Source organism: Solanum verrucosum, unplaced genomic scaffold (genome assembly GCF_900185275.1).
Source record: "Solanum verrucosum unplaced genomic scaffold, falcon-dt-bn FXZP01000099.1, whole genome shotgun sequence".
NCBI lineage: Eukaryota > Viridiplantae > Streptophyta > Magnoliopsida > Solanales > Solanaceae > Solanum > Solanum verrucosum.
This window is the reverse complement of record NW_026020338.1, coordinates 153,743-171,032: the sequence shown is the minus strand read 5'-3', so window position 1 is coordinate 171,032 and position 17,290 is coordinate 153,743. Positions and strand designations below refer to the sequence as shown.

At 27.7% G+C, this 17,290-nt stretch overlaps 1 protein-coding gene across 1 annotated transcript; it reads right to left on the bottom strand.

The window, feature by feature from the left end:
• Positions 1 to 1,753: 1,753 nt before the first annotated feature.
• LOC125836927 (probable rhamnogalacturonate lyase B) lies at positions 1,754 to 6,721 on the bottom strand. Its single transcript, XM_049516080.1, has 13 exons — positions 6,651 to 6,721; positions 5,187 to 5,303; positions 4,894 to 5,013; positions 4,656 to 4,791; positions 4,210 to 4,383; positions 3,950 to 4,108; positions 3,484 to 3,590; positions 3,288 to 3,378; positions 3,046 to 3,187; positions 2,795 to 2,954; positions 2,584 to 2,700; positions 2,191 to 2,317; positions 1,754 to 1,990 (listed from the first exon to the last, which is right to left on the bottom strand). The coding sequence occupies exons 1-13, from the start codon at positions 6,719 to 6,721 to the stop codon at positions 1,754 to 1,756; spliced, it is 1,758 nt and encodes a 585-aa protein (XP_049372037.1).
• Positions 6,722 to 17,290: the final 10,569 nt, after the last annotated feature.

Below are 17,290 nucleotides of genomic sequence, written 5' to 3'. Positions count from 1 at the left end.
TTTTTTATTACAGCTCGATATAACATGTCAAAACAAAAAAATGAAAATAATTTAATGAAATATCTTATGTGTCAATTTGGGCTAGCACATCAAGCTAATTTCAATGAGCTTAAATGACCTAATTAAGGTGATAAAGGAACGAATTAATAACCCATCCAAATTTAAATGGGAAAATTGTATATAATAGCAAACTATTAATTCAAATTAAATGCTATAAATATAGTTTGATTTAATTGTACCCCATAGCAAACTATTGTTATTTAACCTCTCCTGGTGAATCTCGCTCGCCACTCTCGTTCTCTCCCTCGCCTCTCTTGTTTTTTATACAAACGCAAGTGTATAAAGTGCGTTTGTGTTTGTATAAAGCGAGAGAAAATTGTATATATACATATATTTTCGTTCCCCTCTCTCCCCTCTCCCAGATCTCGCTCGCCACTCTTCCAGATCTTGCTCTCTCACTCGCCTCTCTCACTTTATACAAAAACCGCAAATTGTATAAAATGCGTTTGTGTTTGTATAAAGCGAGAGAAAATTGTATATATACATATATTCTCGTTCCCCTCTCTCCCTCTCCTAGATCTCGCTCGCCACTCTCCCAGATCTCACTCTCTCACTTCCCTCTCTCACTTTATACAAAAACGCAAATGTATAAAATGCATGAAAATTGTATATATACATATATTTTCGTTCTCCTCTCTCCCCTCTCCCAGATCTCACTCGTCACTCTCCCAGATGTCACTCGCCACTCTCCCAGATCTCGCTCGCTAACTCGCCTCTCTCACTTTATACAATTGATATTTTTGTATATGTATACCAAAGTAGATTATACAACTGCTTTCTTTTGTATATGTATAGCGAAATATACATATTTATGTTTGTTATGGAGCGCAATTATGCAAAGTTTGCTATAACATACAAATATGAATTTTGTGTTTGCTATATGTGAAAGTTGCTCAATTTAAATAGCTTAAACAAATTATATTTTTATGAGCTAAAAATAATAACTATGCAAAATGTTGTGATTGAAGTTAGTTGATGATCTTAGAGAAATTTATATTATATGATAACTATTAGGAGTTGTGAGTTATTAGAATGGTGGTTGTATCATCATTATTTTATATATTGAAGGCTAAAATTATTCCAATAAATTTCCAATGGAATGTCCGTTAGGAATTGCCATTTTTTTCAATATAAGGTACACAAATGTTATATATTTTTGGGGCTAATTACATTTTATTTCGAAAGTTTTTTCAATTTCAAAAAATTCAGATTTTTCATTGATTTTGAATACATTCCTTGGTTGTCCGATACATTGTAAATGATACATTACTTAATGGGAGGATATATCTGAGAGGGGATAGGGTTGTATCCGAGAGGGGATTTTTGTAATTCTTTTAAATGGTAAGAATTTTAGAGATTATGATTAAGTTATAATTTTATATAATTTTTCTTTTTTTTTTATAATGACATTGTATAAATTTGAATTAATCGAACTAGTAAATTTCAGACTCCAAATAAGTAACAAAAAAAAAAGTTAGATTCTCAAAGGCCCGAAAAAAGTTGAATTGAAAAAGTATTCATCTTTATAGTAAATATTTATATATATATATATATATATATATTGGATGCTACTTGTCACATTTTTTATTTTAACTGATCTTATGGATCTTATCATTCTTTCACTTCTAAATATAGCGTTTATAATAAACAAATTTAAAAAAAGACAAATGAATCCAAGAAAATAACCATCTAATTATTGATGAGGTCCTTCAAAACGAATATAATCATACATTACACCTTCAAAAGGGGAGAGACCGCTTGATTGTACAAGAAAAATTGTGTTTGTTCCTTTGACAAGCAATTTGCCTTGTATTCCAATGCTATAAAGCCAATATAATCCATGAATTCCATGTCTTGCGATCGCATTACTTCCTCCTATATGTCCTGTCGAAAAATGAGGTTTTTGTATTTTTTCATCGTTGACATAAACCTTAAGAAAAAAACAACCAAAAATAAACTTTAGTTAGTTAAAGACATAATATGTTCTAGACTGCTCGAATTCTCTAATAATAATATCGTACTTATATTTATAAAAATATTATCATATCGATAATATTTTTAAAAATCCGAACAACATCACACATATTCGAAATAATAAGTCAAGAAATTAAAGGGAATATAAATACATACATGTAGGTCAGCTTCATGAGCTGCAGCAAGAGCCAATTGGAGAGTGTAATTTGAGGCAATATTAACATTGGCAAGGTTAAATATAATCTTCCATGAAGTACCTTTATATGTCTTATTTCCTATTTTCCTGCAAAAAAAAAACATCAATTAATTTTTTATTAAAATATTTTATCTAATGACTGTAAAAGAAAAAATGGTCGATATATATATATATATACACAGTCGGACCTTCTTATTATTAATTAATAATCATTCGTGTTAGGCTTTCTATGGAACTGATCTTTCATGTTATGTTCTATGTACATAACAACAATTTACCAGTCTATAGCAACCAAAACATATTGAAGCAAATGACGTTATTATAAAGAGATTTGACTGTATAAACAAATTTACCTAGTAACTTGAGCATAAAACCAATCTCTTGAGTAATTGCTAGTCCCAACATTGTAGACAAGATCATTTTTAGGATATAAAACACCATATTGTTCCCACAAACCATATTGTCTAAATCTGCAAACCAAAATATAGAGTAAATAAACAACAACAAAAAATTACAATTAATTAAAATTTTAATATATATAAAAAAATTATTTTTGAAACTTACTTTGATTCAGAATTATTTTTGTATTTGTGAACTTTGAATTGTGAAGGTGGATTTGGAATAAAAAATTCAGCAGCAGTTCTATCTGGTATACCAATTTCCCAAATTGTAGCTCCATTTCTTGGAGGTTTATAAATCAAAGTACCTAATTTAATATTTGAACCTATATTTTTGTTCAAAAAAAAAATTAAAAACTATTGTTTAGAATTAAGAAATAATAACAAATGAGTAATTAAGTAAGAAAGTAGAATTACCTGAAGTAACTTTTATATTTGAAGTGTATTTGTAATCCCCGATAAAACCTGGAACTGTTGCATACAAGTTATATGTACCGAATATGACATTTTCTATGATGAAGTTTCCTTTACCATCGGTTTTAATCCAGAACTGATAACCCTGGAGATTATAAAACATAATGAAATAAAAAAAGATTAATAAATTATATAATTAAAATATTCTTCATTATTTTTTTTATAAATCATATAATTAACCTTACTTTATTTTCTCTTTGCCAAGATCCAGCTTCTCCTGGTGGCCCTAATCCTATATAAGCATTGGATGCTGCCACATTTTGTTTACTGATAAACCTTATAAAATAAAAACACAAAAAAATTATTAATCGGTTAACAAATAGATATTATTATAACAATAATAACATGGTCAGTATAATCTCGTAAGTGAAAAAGACATACCTGTCATTAACAAATAGTTGACCTCTAACAGTTCCTCTTTGATCAGATTTGATGTAGTCTTTTGAAAGTGCAAATTCATAAGGCCAACTTGCAACTTCTTGATTCATCTGTATATATTTGGTTAATGTGATTTGACACGAAGTTTACAAAATATGTATAATATATAAAAATGTGACGCTCGGAATAGAAAATAAGCCTTTGAAGAAAGAGTGCACATCACATCTTAATTGAATCACACATCAAAATAAAGTTAGGAACCTTATTATAAAAATGAGTTCAGAATTAACTGCTGAACTAGGTTGTCTTTAGGGTCAAAACCCAAGGCACAAATCTGAATAAGACGTCTAGGCTCAAAGCAGACAATATCTTAACAGTTGGATCGTACCAAAATATAGATAATCGATTTTTTTATAAAAAGATAAACTAGAAAAGAAAGTAAGACACATAAACTGAAACCAATACATACTCTTTTCTTTGCATCATTCCAAAGTATGGAAGGATTTGCCTTAGCTGCAGCATTTGAATTTAGATACACAAAAACAGGACCTAAAACTTTTTTCCATGATTCTCCTTGTTGAAATTTAATTGCTAAATCCTCTCCAGCATAATGTGTACTACAAAATACCTTGCAATTATAAATAAATAAATAAAAGTTAATTAATATAATTCTACACTAAAAAAAACATTATAGAAATTAATTGAGTAATTAATTAATTAATGACTTACAGTAAGTACAGTTGGACCAACATGTGTAGTAAGATCTTGTTTAAGAGGTCCTCCAATACGATATTCATTACTTGGATTAATCATCCAAAATCCTAATGGAGGATTAGTAGTACTAATCCATCCATAAACTTTACCATCTTTATCATCATTTGAATAGAAATACTTGTCATCCACCTATATAATTATGTGGAAAAAAATCATGTTATCGACTATCGTTATCATCAGAAATTGTGACGGGATGAATATGATCATATCTCTCCACGTGCCTTGATCAAAGGCAATGGTCATGAATATATAGTCAAAAACAAAATCAGTATTTAAAGTTTATGAATTCTAAATTTGAAGGTCGAGTTATGAATTGGATCATATATACTTATTGAGTTAATTTGCATGATACGAATATAAATTAGTCGATTTATAAGTTTATTTTAATTACAGAATCGTACCTCTCCTTTTAAATCTGGATTAGTCGGATTAGTGAGAAGAACAGCTTCTTTATAGCCAAGCACTTGGCCTTTGTTTCGATCCACGTCTGTTGGCATGACACGTTGCCTCTCATCAGAAACAACCATGTAATTAAACCTATATACATAGATATACAATGTCAATATACTATAGTATTTATTTTTTGAAAAAAATATTTTATCGATGATTGAGAAAATTTAGATTAAAAAAAATACATACATGTTTGTTTGAAGCCTAAACACAAGCCTGATGTTTTGTATTGACGAAATTGGCCATCCTTTTAAACGTTCAACGATCGAATACGTATAAAATCCTGGTGTATCGCGTAATATTATAAACCTGAAATTAATTCTCTATATATCAGTATATTGCTATAACGGTCAAAAGATATTTAGAGAAATTAAACAACGAAGTTATTATAAAGAAGTTTGATCATATGTTCTGATAATGTAACATTATTTTCGCGCTATCAGAGTCGCCTAAAATATAATTTTAAAAAAAGAAATACTTACCTTTTATCAATGTTTAAGGGAGGTTGATTTGATTGAGAAGCATTCCATTTTCTTTTAAATGAAAGTTCTGTCTGGTTTTCATTGTGAATTATTACCTCAAAACTTGTTCCTATAAATCTGCAAAACCAAAAGTATATTGGACTTAATTTCAATTTTTTACTTTCACACAGATAGAATTATTCCATTCTTAATCATTATAAGTCTCGGGAACAAGTCTTGTGAATAACAAAACCCTTGATAGAGAACATTTCTTCCTTTAATAAGATCTACGCAACACAAATCTGAATGTATAGTGTCAGTGAGTATCTGACAATTAAAAAATACTATAGTAATAACAAACACAAATTTTCAATAGATTCCATAACAAATTGGCTTATTAGAAATGTTTTCGGTGGAATTTTCTACTATAACGTTCATTGGAAATTCACATTTTATAATAGTGAAAATCTATCCCAAAAAAGAGATAACAATAATTTTCAATTATCCATGATGTTACGTACGGATTCAAACTATGAAACTAAACTCTCGTAGAAATGCAAGATAAGACAACATACAGATACAATAAATCATTACATTGTGGTTCGTTCTTTCATCATACCCCAACATAACGAAAGCTTAGTGTATCGAGTTGTTGTTTTTAATTGTTTTGTCAAACATTAATTCGAGACAAGAAGATAAAACATTACTTTTGTGAAAAACTTGAACGAGGGTTAGTGTTACACCAAACAGTATCCCAATACCTGAAATAGTTATAATTAAGTATTATTAGTAATTAATTTCTACATTAAACAAATATTTAAATAATTAATCAAAGTTTATAGATTAATTAATTACCCTCTATTGGTTTCATCATTTTGGATGGATAATATATTTTGAACCCCACCATATGATATGCCAATGACTTGGCCATCTGGCGTTGATAAAGTAATATTAATGAATCTATTACTTATCGTCACCTGTAAAATTTAAATTCTGAATTTATTTCTGCTACGAGTAGGGGTCACAAAATTAATTAGCACATAATTAAAAGGTGTAAACATTTAGAAAAAAAATATATTTGCTAAACATAGGTTTTTACTTGTTTAGGTTGTTTGTCCAATTTGACTGGGGGCATTGTTGTCAATCTTCGTCTGTTTTAACAACAAAGAAATAATAAAGTTAGGTGAATGCTCGTGATTTAATTAAATCTACTTCATACGAAAAGTATAACATATAAATAAATCACATTATACTAAAAAGGTCATGTAACTCTCAAAAATCATATATCTTGTATATAGTGTCAAGAACATGGATTAAGAAATCGAAACGAAAAAAGGTCAAGGACAATTTTGACCATTTTCCATTTCTATTGGGGGACAAAAATGCTCCTTGGTCAATTTCTAACGAGAGACAAAAATACTTTTCGATAAATATTATAAGGATAATTTTGACCATTTTCCGTTGAATAAAAATTTAGAGACTTACCCATTGTGAGGATGACAATCAGCTACTATGAACAACAACAAAGCAACCATATATCTCCACATTTTCTGCATTTTCACTTTTAAAAAATTCAATACATACAATTAAAAATATCGGATTTGAATCATTTATCTAATAATATCACAAAAAGAAAAAACTACTAGGTGATTTTTATAATCTATCAAATTTTTTAGTGAACAAAGTCACTCGATACTGTAGGTTACATACCTCTAATTTGCTAATCTTTTGTATATGTAATAATATGATATGTTTACTGTATTAAGCTTATATATAAGTTTTGAAATTGCTCATTAAATTAGATAATTTTCCTTAAATGTAAATCTTAAAAGAGATTATAGTTGACTAATGAAAAGAAAAGAAGCAAAAGTAATTTATTTTCTAAATAAAAGTCAATTAATAGTAATTTACCTAAAAACATAACAGGAAATACTATTACAATAAAGATGTCAAATTATTTTTTTCATTAGACAATTTACCTTCTTATATGTTCTACATTTCAAGAAAAATAAAATATTGCAAGTTCATATATAATATCGCGATAAATTGAGGTTTAGTAATAGATACGCGCAAATACACTTATTATCTGCACAGATACACTTATACAAAGATATTGTATATGCAAAAATATAGTTATACATACGACATTACACGAAGCGAGAGTGCATGGTCAACACACACCTAAAGCGCCTACGTTCCGCTTGCAGCCAATACAACCACAACCTAACTTGCACGAGATTCAACAACCGAAGCTAAGTGCATGAATATAACGCGGGAATAATGTATATATTCACAGATACACTTATTATCTGCACAAATACAATTACCCAAAGATATTATATACATGAAAATACAGTTATTAAGTACACAGATACAACACGCGAATAATGTATATTTCCGCTATATATATATATATATAAATACTATATACCGCTTGATACAATGTATTCCTCTACATTTTAGAATCAAAATACTACTACGTTTCGTAATTAGTAAGATATCGAAAAAAAAAAAATCGAAAATCTAAATGCAAAAAAAAAAAATTCAAAAATAATTCTGACAATGGAGGTCTTGTCATACAAAGTGCAGGCCTGTGGATGAAAGGGCCTGAGCAAATTGGGCCCTATTCTAATGGCCCATTTTTATTTGTTGTTATTAAATCTGCAATCCATTAGATTATGAATATAAATAGATTGGACATTTTGACATGACACTCACTCATTAGCAGCCAAGTATTTAAAAGGTTCCAACTGACACACTTATCTTTTAAAAAAGGAAATCGACGAAAAGGAAATTCATAATCGTTATTCTTCAAGTGTACACAAGGTAAATCGTGTTTTTATGGTTAGTTTGTAAATTACATAGGAGAAGAAAAAGGTATTAGACAAGTCACGTGTGATGAATTTGATTCAGAAAACCAAAATTCTTAATATCGTAAGCAAGGGGTTTTAAACTTGAGATCTCCAAGGAGGAAAAATAGTAGTTTGCATTTTATAGAAGTGACGATAGTTTGTGTGAGGTCTTTTTTTATTTCATGAGTAGCTAGATCTGAATTTATACTATTGAATTCACATATACCGACTTTATTAACTTGTGAAATAAAATTTTAAAAAATATAGTAAAACACGGCTTTCATTTAGTCGAAACTTTAATATAGATATCGAATATTCGTCAAAAAAAAAAAGTTGTGACTAGCTCCTTGCATATGGACAATTAACTTGTGATGAGGATTGCGGTGGTTATATAACATTATTATTATTATTAATATTATTTATTATATGTTTTCGGTTGTAGGTGATGAATTAAAGTGATATGATGTATAGTAATATTATTTGTTGGCCATAACATAACAACAAACAAATTAATATAATGACGCTTTCACCCATAAGACTTTTTGGAATAGTGACGAAATGCTTCATGAAAAAATGATAACGATAAGGTTTGGTAGTAGTAATATCTTTGAATTTTATATAACTTCTTTTCTAAAAATAGAAAAGAAAAAAAATAACAAGAAACAATAAAGGTTAAGAAGGTAGGATTATATATAAATATATAAATCATATATTTAAAAACTATCGTAATTTATAAAGATCAAAATAATCATATTTCATAGAGTACAAAATTTTTCGAAAGAATAAGATGCTATGAGGTGAGAAGGAAGCTAAAATCCTCAATTTACAGAAATTCCAAATCTTTTTTTTTCCTACAAATAAATAATTAGTTAAATATAAAAAGATTTATATTTCTTTATTTATGATTTTGTTATTAGAATATGAGCTTCAATTAATTTTTTACTAAGAGCGAAAGAAATTGTTATCATTCTATAGTTTTACCACATTACTTATTTTAGTATTGTTTTTCACCTAATTAATACGTTTTATTTTGGATTCTGATCAACTATGAATAACAATACATTAGTTCATATAATCTCTTTCGATTTTTTATTTTTTTTTGACATGGATAACTAATTTTCTCCAAATAAATAATATAAAGTCAGCTACATTTTCTTTAATAAAAGTTTGGCCCCGCTACAATAGAAAATCCCTATTCTACGCTAACAATTTATCATAAATATTCTTTCCCTTAACATTTGGCAATGTATTAATAATAAAATAATTCAAACAAGAAACTATGTTTTATGATCAATTAAAAGATTCTTATATTTGTCACAGAATCTAGTCAAACTTTTGCTAGTGAAAATCAATGAAGGTTTCAAAGTGAAAGTGGCATTTTTTTATCTCGGGTTCGAGTTTTTGGGTATGAAATAATTCACCTCTCTTTGAACGGAGCCTTACGCTCTGCGAATACAAAATAATCGGACTTCAATACAGATACAGGACATCAAGTGGAAAAAAGAGACATTTAGGTTTTATTCTATTTTTTAGAATTGGTGTAAATATAGTCCTCGAGAAATTATTCTTTCGAACTGCGGTAAAACTGCTTCTTGTATTTACTCGTATATTAATCAACAATACTAATTTATTGCTTATAGACTATAATTGAATATTTGAAAATAACTTACAAAATTATAGATAATTGTCCAATGTTTACTCAAGAAACTATTAGTATGTTGAAAGCGAATTTTTAAGTCGCAATTTAAAAGGTTCATAAATTAAAATATAATTATTTCACCAAAAGGAATAGTCGATGAATATTTCACAAGTGAAAAGGATATAAAAAGAAAAATAGGAAACAAATATTTAATTAATTTAAATTTATGAAAAGGTCCTTAATATTTTCTTTTTAGAGGATTTAGTCACTAATGTTTTCAAGTAGTGCATGGAAAATGACGTTGTGATGGAATCCAATATTTGAAAATTGGAATGTTCGTCATATCATAGTCTAAATTAATAAGTGATTTGTAGACGTTCCACTCATAATTAATGAGTGTCACAATGAAATTATTTTTTAAAACTAAAAAATAAAAATGGGCCCCCTTTGTCCTTTCAGGAAAAATGAACAGTCTGATGTACAAATCATTCCATGTTATTAAAATTCAAAAAGAGCCGCATCTATGGTGTGCGATGAGTCGATGAAGACAACCTATCGTAATTCAAGTATAAATAGTTGCTTCCACGAGTCAAATTTGTCACCTATAAATCACACAGAGACAACTTTACTGTTCAACCAAATTTTTTTAAATTTAAATCGCTATCACTTCCATTTTCTTGTGGGTCAACTTCCCTATTATTTTCAAGGTGATTTCCTCAATCATGTCAATTTGGTATGTAAGACTAATTCATATATATTAAGTTATATACTAATCTAACATTATTTAATTTAATTAAATACCGTTTATATAGTTTAATTAATTTATTCACCACTTATACATTTGGTGGGGTAATCTCCTATTTATTATTTTATTTATAGAAGGCCCTGCCGGCAAAAATATTATTAATGGAACAAATTAATTATTAACAAGTAGGTTAATAAAATAGAATAAAGTAATTATTAAATTATAAAAGTCACATTATTAAATGATATGGACGTATACGTAGTTACGTGCATTAAGGCTTTTAAGCTAAGATGGTGATTAAAATTCTATTTTAAAGGGTTAATTAATAATTGATCAAATATACTTTTTTTAAAATTTATTTATTGAGTTATAAAAGGGACATCATGATACTTTCTCTAATTAAATTCTATTTAATTTCCATTAATAAGTTTATTTATAGGACGACAACAAAAAGGTAGAGTAAATTTAATTAGTAGTTAATTAAATTGATTAATCTAATTAATGTGGTTTGCCGTCCAGGTTAGGCCTGCTTTAGTACAAGAAACTATTTTTTTTCTACATATTTAAACATAAGTTTGTGTTGTATTTTTCAAGGAAGTTTGTAATTTCCATAAGATTTTTGCCTTTCATAGTTCAAATTTTAAAGAAAATATTATTGAATCGGATTCACTCATTAGGGTACCAATTAGGCAATTAGTTAGTTAATCACCTAAGTAACGTATTAGATTAATATTTATAAATATATCAGTATAGGTGTTGAGAAAAAAATATGTTTTTATCAATAGATGACGGATAACTAGGATTTACAAGAGAGAAGATTACCTGCATTTCTTAAAATGAATTTAAGTTGTGAAAACCAAGGATTTACTTTGTTTTTTTATTTTAAAAGAAGGCTCGACGAAGGGAAGGAGGTGTGACAGACAATGGAAAAGAAAGATGCTTTGAAAGATTGAGATATTTTTTCATCGAAAATAAAGAAGATCAAGGATGGCCTATATTGAGTGATATCCGAAGAAAATACACTTTTTAACTGCCTCAGTATAATTGTGGGGTCCAATGAGAGCTTGGGCCCACTATAGAAAAAGTACCTCTAGGCTTTCACGAATAATTGGAATAATTGAAGAAGCTCTTTATACGAGAGTAGTATCTTCATTAGTCAGAAGGAACTAATCTCCTCTAGTGTTAATCAAAGAATGAACAGTAAAAAGGTTATTGTGCAGGATAGATAGATATAGCCTAATGACTTTAATTTTATGATCGATAACTTAAGTCGCGATTGAAAAGTATTCGCTTCTGCATGAAGAAACAAGTAAATCTCCTAAACCAACAATTATGTTGAAATACTTCACCTTCCATAGAGGATTGTGTCTATGTATAACTTATAATCGGATCTTGAAATATTGCCTATGTTTAAAAAAAATTGTGACGCCCATGACATGACAGAGGGCAAATCTCTGAAGAAGGATACATGATATTTCGCCTTAAGGTAAATTCGGAATCTCACATCGAATCATGAGAAGAAAGTTATAAACAATCAAATATGAATGAGGTAAGAATCATTTGTTGAAATATCCAAGAAATAAATTTATACGGACTCATGTTCAAAGTAAACAATATCTTAACAGTTGAACCAGAATCGTTACGGGGGAGTTTCACTAATTTAGTCAAAGAATTAATAATGGAAAAGAAAAATAAAATAAAATTTATGACCAGCCTGGACTTAGACTTTGTGAGTCTTTGCTGGCAAAATAGACAACTCATGAAGAAATCATGGCTAACAAAAATTGGATAACGAAAATAATTTACACCATAAAGTTAACTTTATGAAAAACGAGGTCAAAGGGAAAATCGATTTTTTTGTTTGAAATTTCTTCGTTTGTACTGAATCGTTTGCCTAATTAAATTAAATCATGTTTCACAAAAACCTATATGAATTATACTATCATAGTATTATTATTATTATTACAACACAAATTGGTCAACTCATGTGAAAATTCAACATTTTTTTTCGTACAAAGTACAAATTTTATTGATTCTTAACTAATTTCACAATCATTAAATAGAAAGTTACACGTTCAAATATCCTTTAACACATTTTGGCGACTCAAGTCAAAGATTATTTAATTTAATTCTCTAATTAATTTCCTTTAATGAGTCATCTTTTATTCATAAATAAAAATAATTAATAACTTGTTTGGATGGTTATTATCTATTGTACTGTGTTGTTAGTTTAAATATGTTATTTGTTGTGATTGTTCTTTAAATTTTATTGAATCATATCATTTTTTAATTATTTAAATATCTAGTCAAATATACTATAATTTTGCTAGGAGGAAAGTGTAACGTCCATGACGGAGGACAAACATTATAGAAGGGGTATCATATAATTGGAGTTTTGAATCAAACAATCTTTTAATTTTTCATTTTAAAAAAAAATTCATATTGAACAATCGAGTCATTTTCCTGCCAAACCTTTTTAATTGATACATATTACACCATAAGCAATTTCCACATTCAATTGAACAAAAAAAAAGTTAGAAACCTTATAAGAATAAGTTCAGAATCAACTTTTAAGATGTCTTTTGAGTTAAACTAAGGGACAAGTCCGTGTGAATCTAAACTCAAAACAAATAATATCTTAACAGTTAGATCAGAATCGCTGCAGAAGAAACATAATATATATATATGAACTTCATAAAACGTTACTACTATTTAAGTGTCACATTCTAGTTGAAGTGAGATGAGCCATAACTTGAAGAAAGGTGAGGTGTCAAAATAATTATTCTTTTGTACTACTTTTAATAGATTCCTTTTATGTCATTTTCAAAATACGTATAAATTTATCGGTTCATATAAATATTATATGGAGTATATATTCTATTTATATATTTTCATTTTGATCATCATTACACTTTCATGCTTTAGCCAGCCTGTTATTTCAAAAAAATAAATTAGACTTTATTTTATTTTATATAACATTCTTTTATTTTAATTTAAAAGAAAAATAATTTTCTATTATTTAAAAAACTTTTGTAATTTAATATCCATTTTTATCCTAAAAGACATATTCTTAAAGTCACAAAAAATTTCATGAAATGTGTACAACGTCGGTTCTAAAACTATACTATCTTCATGTATATATTGAGTTCATTTTTTCATAAATTTGATTTTCCGTTAAATATCGTTATATAAAATTATTAACTGTATGAGAAAATCTCATATTTATAATTAAAAAGCTACATATTAGATGTAAGGATTTTATTAATAACGAGAGATTTTTGAGAAAAATTATGTGAACTTAGTCTGAAAAGAATTTTGATTGAATTTGCCTTAACAACTATTATTAGATCCAATAATAATTTATGTAACGAATAAAAACATGACAGATCGGTATTTGGGGGGATAATTCACTTGGTTTGGAGGGTGGTTATCCATATAAATGATTTGAAATATACTTTTTGAGTCAAGCTTGTCATATGAGGCTTGTTTCGTACCGTTTACATTCGTTGAATACACAATGGGGGGTTTGCCCAGTATGTCCAGACTATACCGGGGTTCCAAAAATAAATGACAAACTAATCGCATGTGATTTGCTTTTACCGTGAAAAAGTTTGACTAAAGACTCTATAATATTAGAAAAAACTATCTCTAAACTTCGATGGACTAAGATGCTCGATCATACAGATAGAACACAAAAATCTCAATAACAGACTCGTAAAAAATGATAACAACTATATGAAACTCAATTCGAATTAAAAGTAATATCACACTATATTAAAAGTATTTTCGATCTAATTTATTATTAAAAAACTATTTTTTATTTTTTAATATTATTTTATATTTTATATTTTATTTTAGGATAGTATTATGAAATTTAGGAGAGTAACATGGGAAGGAGGGACCAGAATGAAAGGGAAAATGGGAAAATAGCAGAATCAATCACATGGCTAAATGGACCAATATAGTGCTAGACGTGTCAGTACGGCGTCGTTCCCTTACTGTATTTTTCAGTGGGTAGTGGGATGTGGCCCCCACACCTTTTTTTCTTCTAAAAAAATTGATACGTCGTATAGTCGTCCATCGAAATAATACTGCTTCCGCTTTACTTTGTTTGTTTGATTTACGAATATAACAAAAATATCTTAAATTTTGTGGTATTTGGTATGTCGTATAAGAAAATTGAAATTAACGAATTGTTAAGAAGGGAAAAAAATTATTCTTATTGAGAGTGATTGTGAGAAGAACAAATTGAAACGAAATGAATAACTGATAAATATGACTGAATAGACCAATATGTATATGTGATACTGATTGATTTAATAAAAAAAGAAATAGTAAAATTTGTAATCTAAAATATTCTTTTGTCATTGTATTAAGTGAAAAAAGATTTTATTTTTTCTCTTAAAATGATTTTAAAAAAATATGTTACGTAAATTGAAACGAATATTTTTTTTAATGTACTATTCCAATAATATACAAGTTCACCGCCCTTGTCCAAAGGCTCAGCCGCAGGCCTAGGCTTTTTTATATTTTTGTGTTCATTAATTTTCTTTTTTCCTTCTTATATAGTATAGTACTATGTGGCCGACGTTATTTATATGAGAGATATATAAATGAAAATATCATAAAAATTGTTTTAAGGTGTTATTTTTAAAATTATGATATTAAAAATCAGATTAAACTCAATTCGTTATTAGTTCGATGTTGAGGTTTCATCATCTATTGTCCATGCTAAAAATGTCGAATTTTGAATATTCAGAGTGTTCAAATCTCACATTACAGCTCTTAGAGAGAGATAATATTTTTATATGATTTTGATCAGTTACTATCTCATGAAATAGTTTTTGTACGAAGAATTTTAGTAACTGAGTTAGTTGACTTAGCAGTGGCGGAATCAACATTTTTAATAAGAGGGTTCAAAATCTAAAGAAATAAACACACGAAATAATTGAAGGGGGTTCGACATCTACAATATACACCTAAAATATTATTTTAATTATATATAAATGCTATAATTTTCCGTCAAAGGAGGTTCGGATGAACCTCTTTACTGTTTAAGCTTTCACCAAGTCAATAAGAATAAGAATTTGATTTCTCTATCTTCTAATCCACCCTCTACACCCCCCCCCCCCACCCCCCGCCCGCCCGCCTTTTTTTCTTTCAACTTTCGACCTTAAATAACAAAAAATAAAGAGAGAATTATTGAAAATACTCATAAACTCAATGTAAATTATTAATGTTATCTTTAAATTATTGATAACTTTAAAAATATTTCTTTTTATTTGACTAATTATATTTAAATACACCTCCAATTTTGCAATATGAGTGCTATACACTCCTAAATTCTCATCAAATTTAGAAGTGTTTTTCAACACTTTCTCCGATTTTTATTAAAAACCCCCATATTTCTATAAAAAATTGAAATCACATGTCATGTCATCTAGCAATTCAAGAGTATATCTACATTTAATTAATCAAAGGAAAAAGTATTATTAAAACTGTCAATAGTTTAGAACGAAACTAGTAACATTTATGCTAAGTCAAGTTTTACTAAATCAAAGTCATCATAATAAACTGATTATCAAACGATCCTATTCGATCAAATACCTGGTCCATTTGATTGTGTAGTTTGTTAAGTGGTTGTAAAAAAGGTGGTGAATTGGGGGGTCAACAAACATAAAAGTAGGAAAATAGGCGTGGCAACACTGGAAATAAGCTTAAAAAAGGAGTTCACACCCCACAAATAGGTGCATGTACTTAACACACATCAAAGACAACTCATGGGTTCACTATTACTATTGTCTTAAATACCACACAATTTGTGGCCCCCTATATTACCTCATATATCATTTTATACTTTTTTTTTAAAACTTATATTTATATTAAAACTCAATTAAAATTAGATTATGTTAAAATATAATAAAATGATCTAGTTATGAGAATTCAAATTTGATAAAGAAGTATTTGTCATTTCACTATAATTTTCATTAGTTCATCATTTTATACTCTTCTTTTGAATTTTCTGTTCAGTATCTAATATTTAAGTTAGAGTTAGATTAAATGTAAATTCGTATTGAAAGTTTCAGATTGATAGATAAAATGAATCATAATAAAAATGATTTTATATTTAGTAGGGTTCGTAAAAATGTTGATGTTAAGGATAATTTTTTTTTATATTTGTTAAATTGGACAAATAGGTGAAAAGTTATTTTTAACTTAATGGGCAAGTATAAGTAAATGAAGGGGGTATTGTCTTAATTACATAAAAATCTACTCATTTGAATAGAGAAAAAATTGTTAGACAATAATTAATATTTTTTGACTATGTGAAGTATCACTTACTCATTTAAAATAGAGATAAATTTGAAAGAAAATAATTAATATTTTGTTGACTCACATATCACTTATTTAAAATTATTAAAATAATAAATAAAATAACTTATTATTAAATTAAATTGGGAGAGTAATTGTAATATTGAATAAAGATATTTGTAAAAGTTGTTCTTCAACTTTTTGAACCAAACTCCATTGAGACATTTGAGTGGGGAAACTGTTAAAAAGCTTTTCATAAAATTCTTTTTTTGTGAAAAAATTTCCATCACTTTATTATCCAAATGTTTCATAAAATAATATAATCAAGAGTAGTATATAGTAAAATTAGTACCATATTAACCGACTTAGATTGTAATGATATAATTACAATTCTTCTAATTTTAATAAGAAATTTTGTATTCGATTTTTGAAAATGATTTATTTTTAGTTGGAATTGTCGCTTTCATAAATAGATATCTAAAATAACTAAATTGTAAAACGAATATCAATTATCGGGCAAGAAATAAAAAGGTATTTCCTCTAATTCATATTAAGTGAATTGTTAATTTTGTTATAA

What these genes read in the sequence shown, in the direction of transcription:
- LOC125836927 (XM_049516080.1), bottom strand. Translation starts at nt 6,721, where the DNA reads ATGCAGAAAATGTGGAGATATATGGTTGCTTTGTTGTTGTTCATAGTA. An exon ending in GATTGTCATCCTCACAATGG is followed by an intron (nt 5,304 to 6,650) that starts GTAAGTCTCTAA and finishes TTGGTTTTGCAG; the next exon opens with ATTTATAGGAACAAGTTTTG. An exon ending in CCCTTAAACATTGATAAAAG is followed by an intron (nt 5,014 to 5,186) that starts GTAAGTATTTCT and finishes AATTAATTTCAG; the next exon opens with GTTTATAATATTACGCGATA.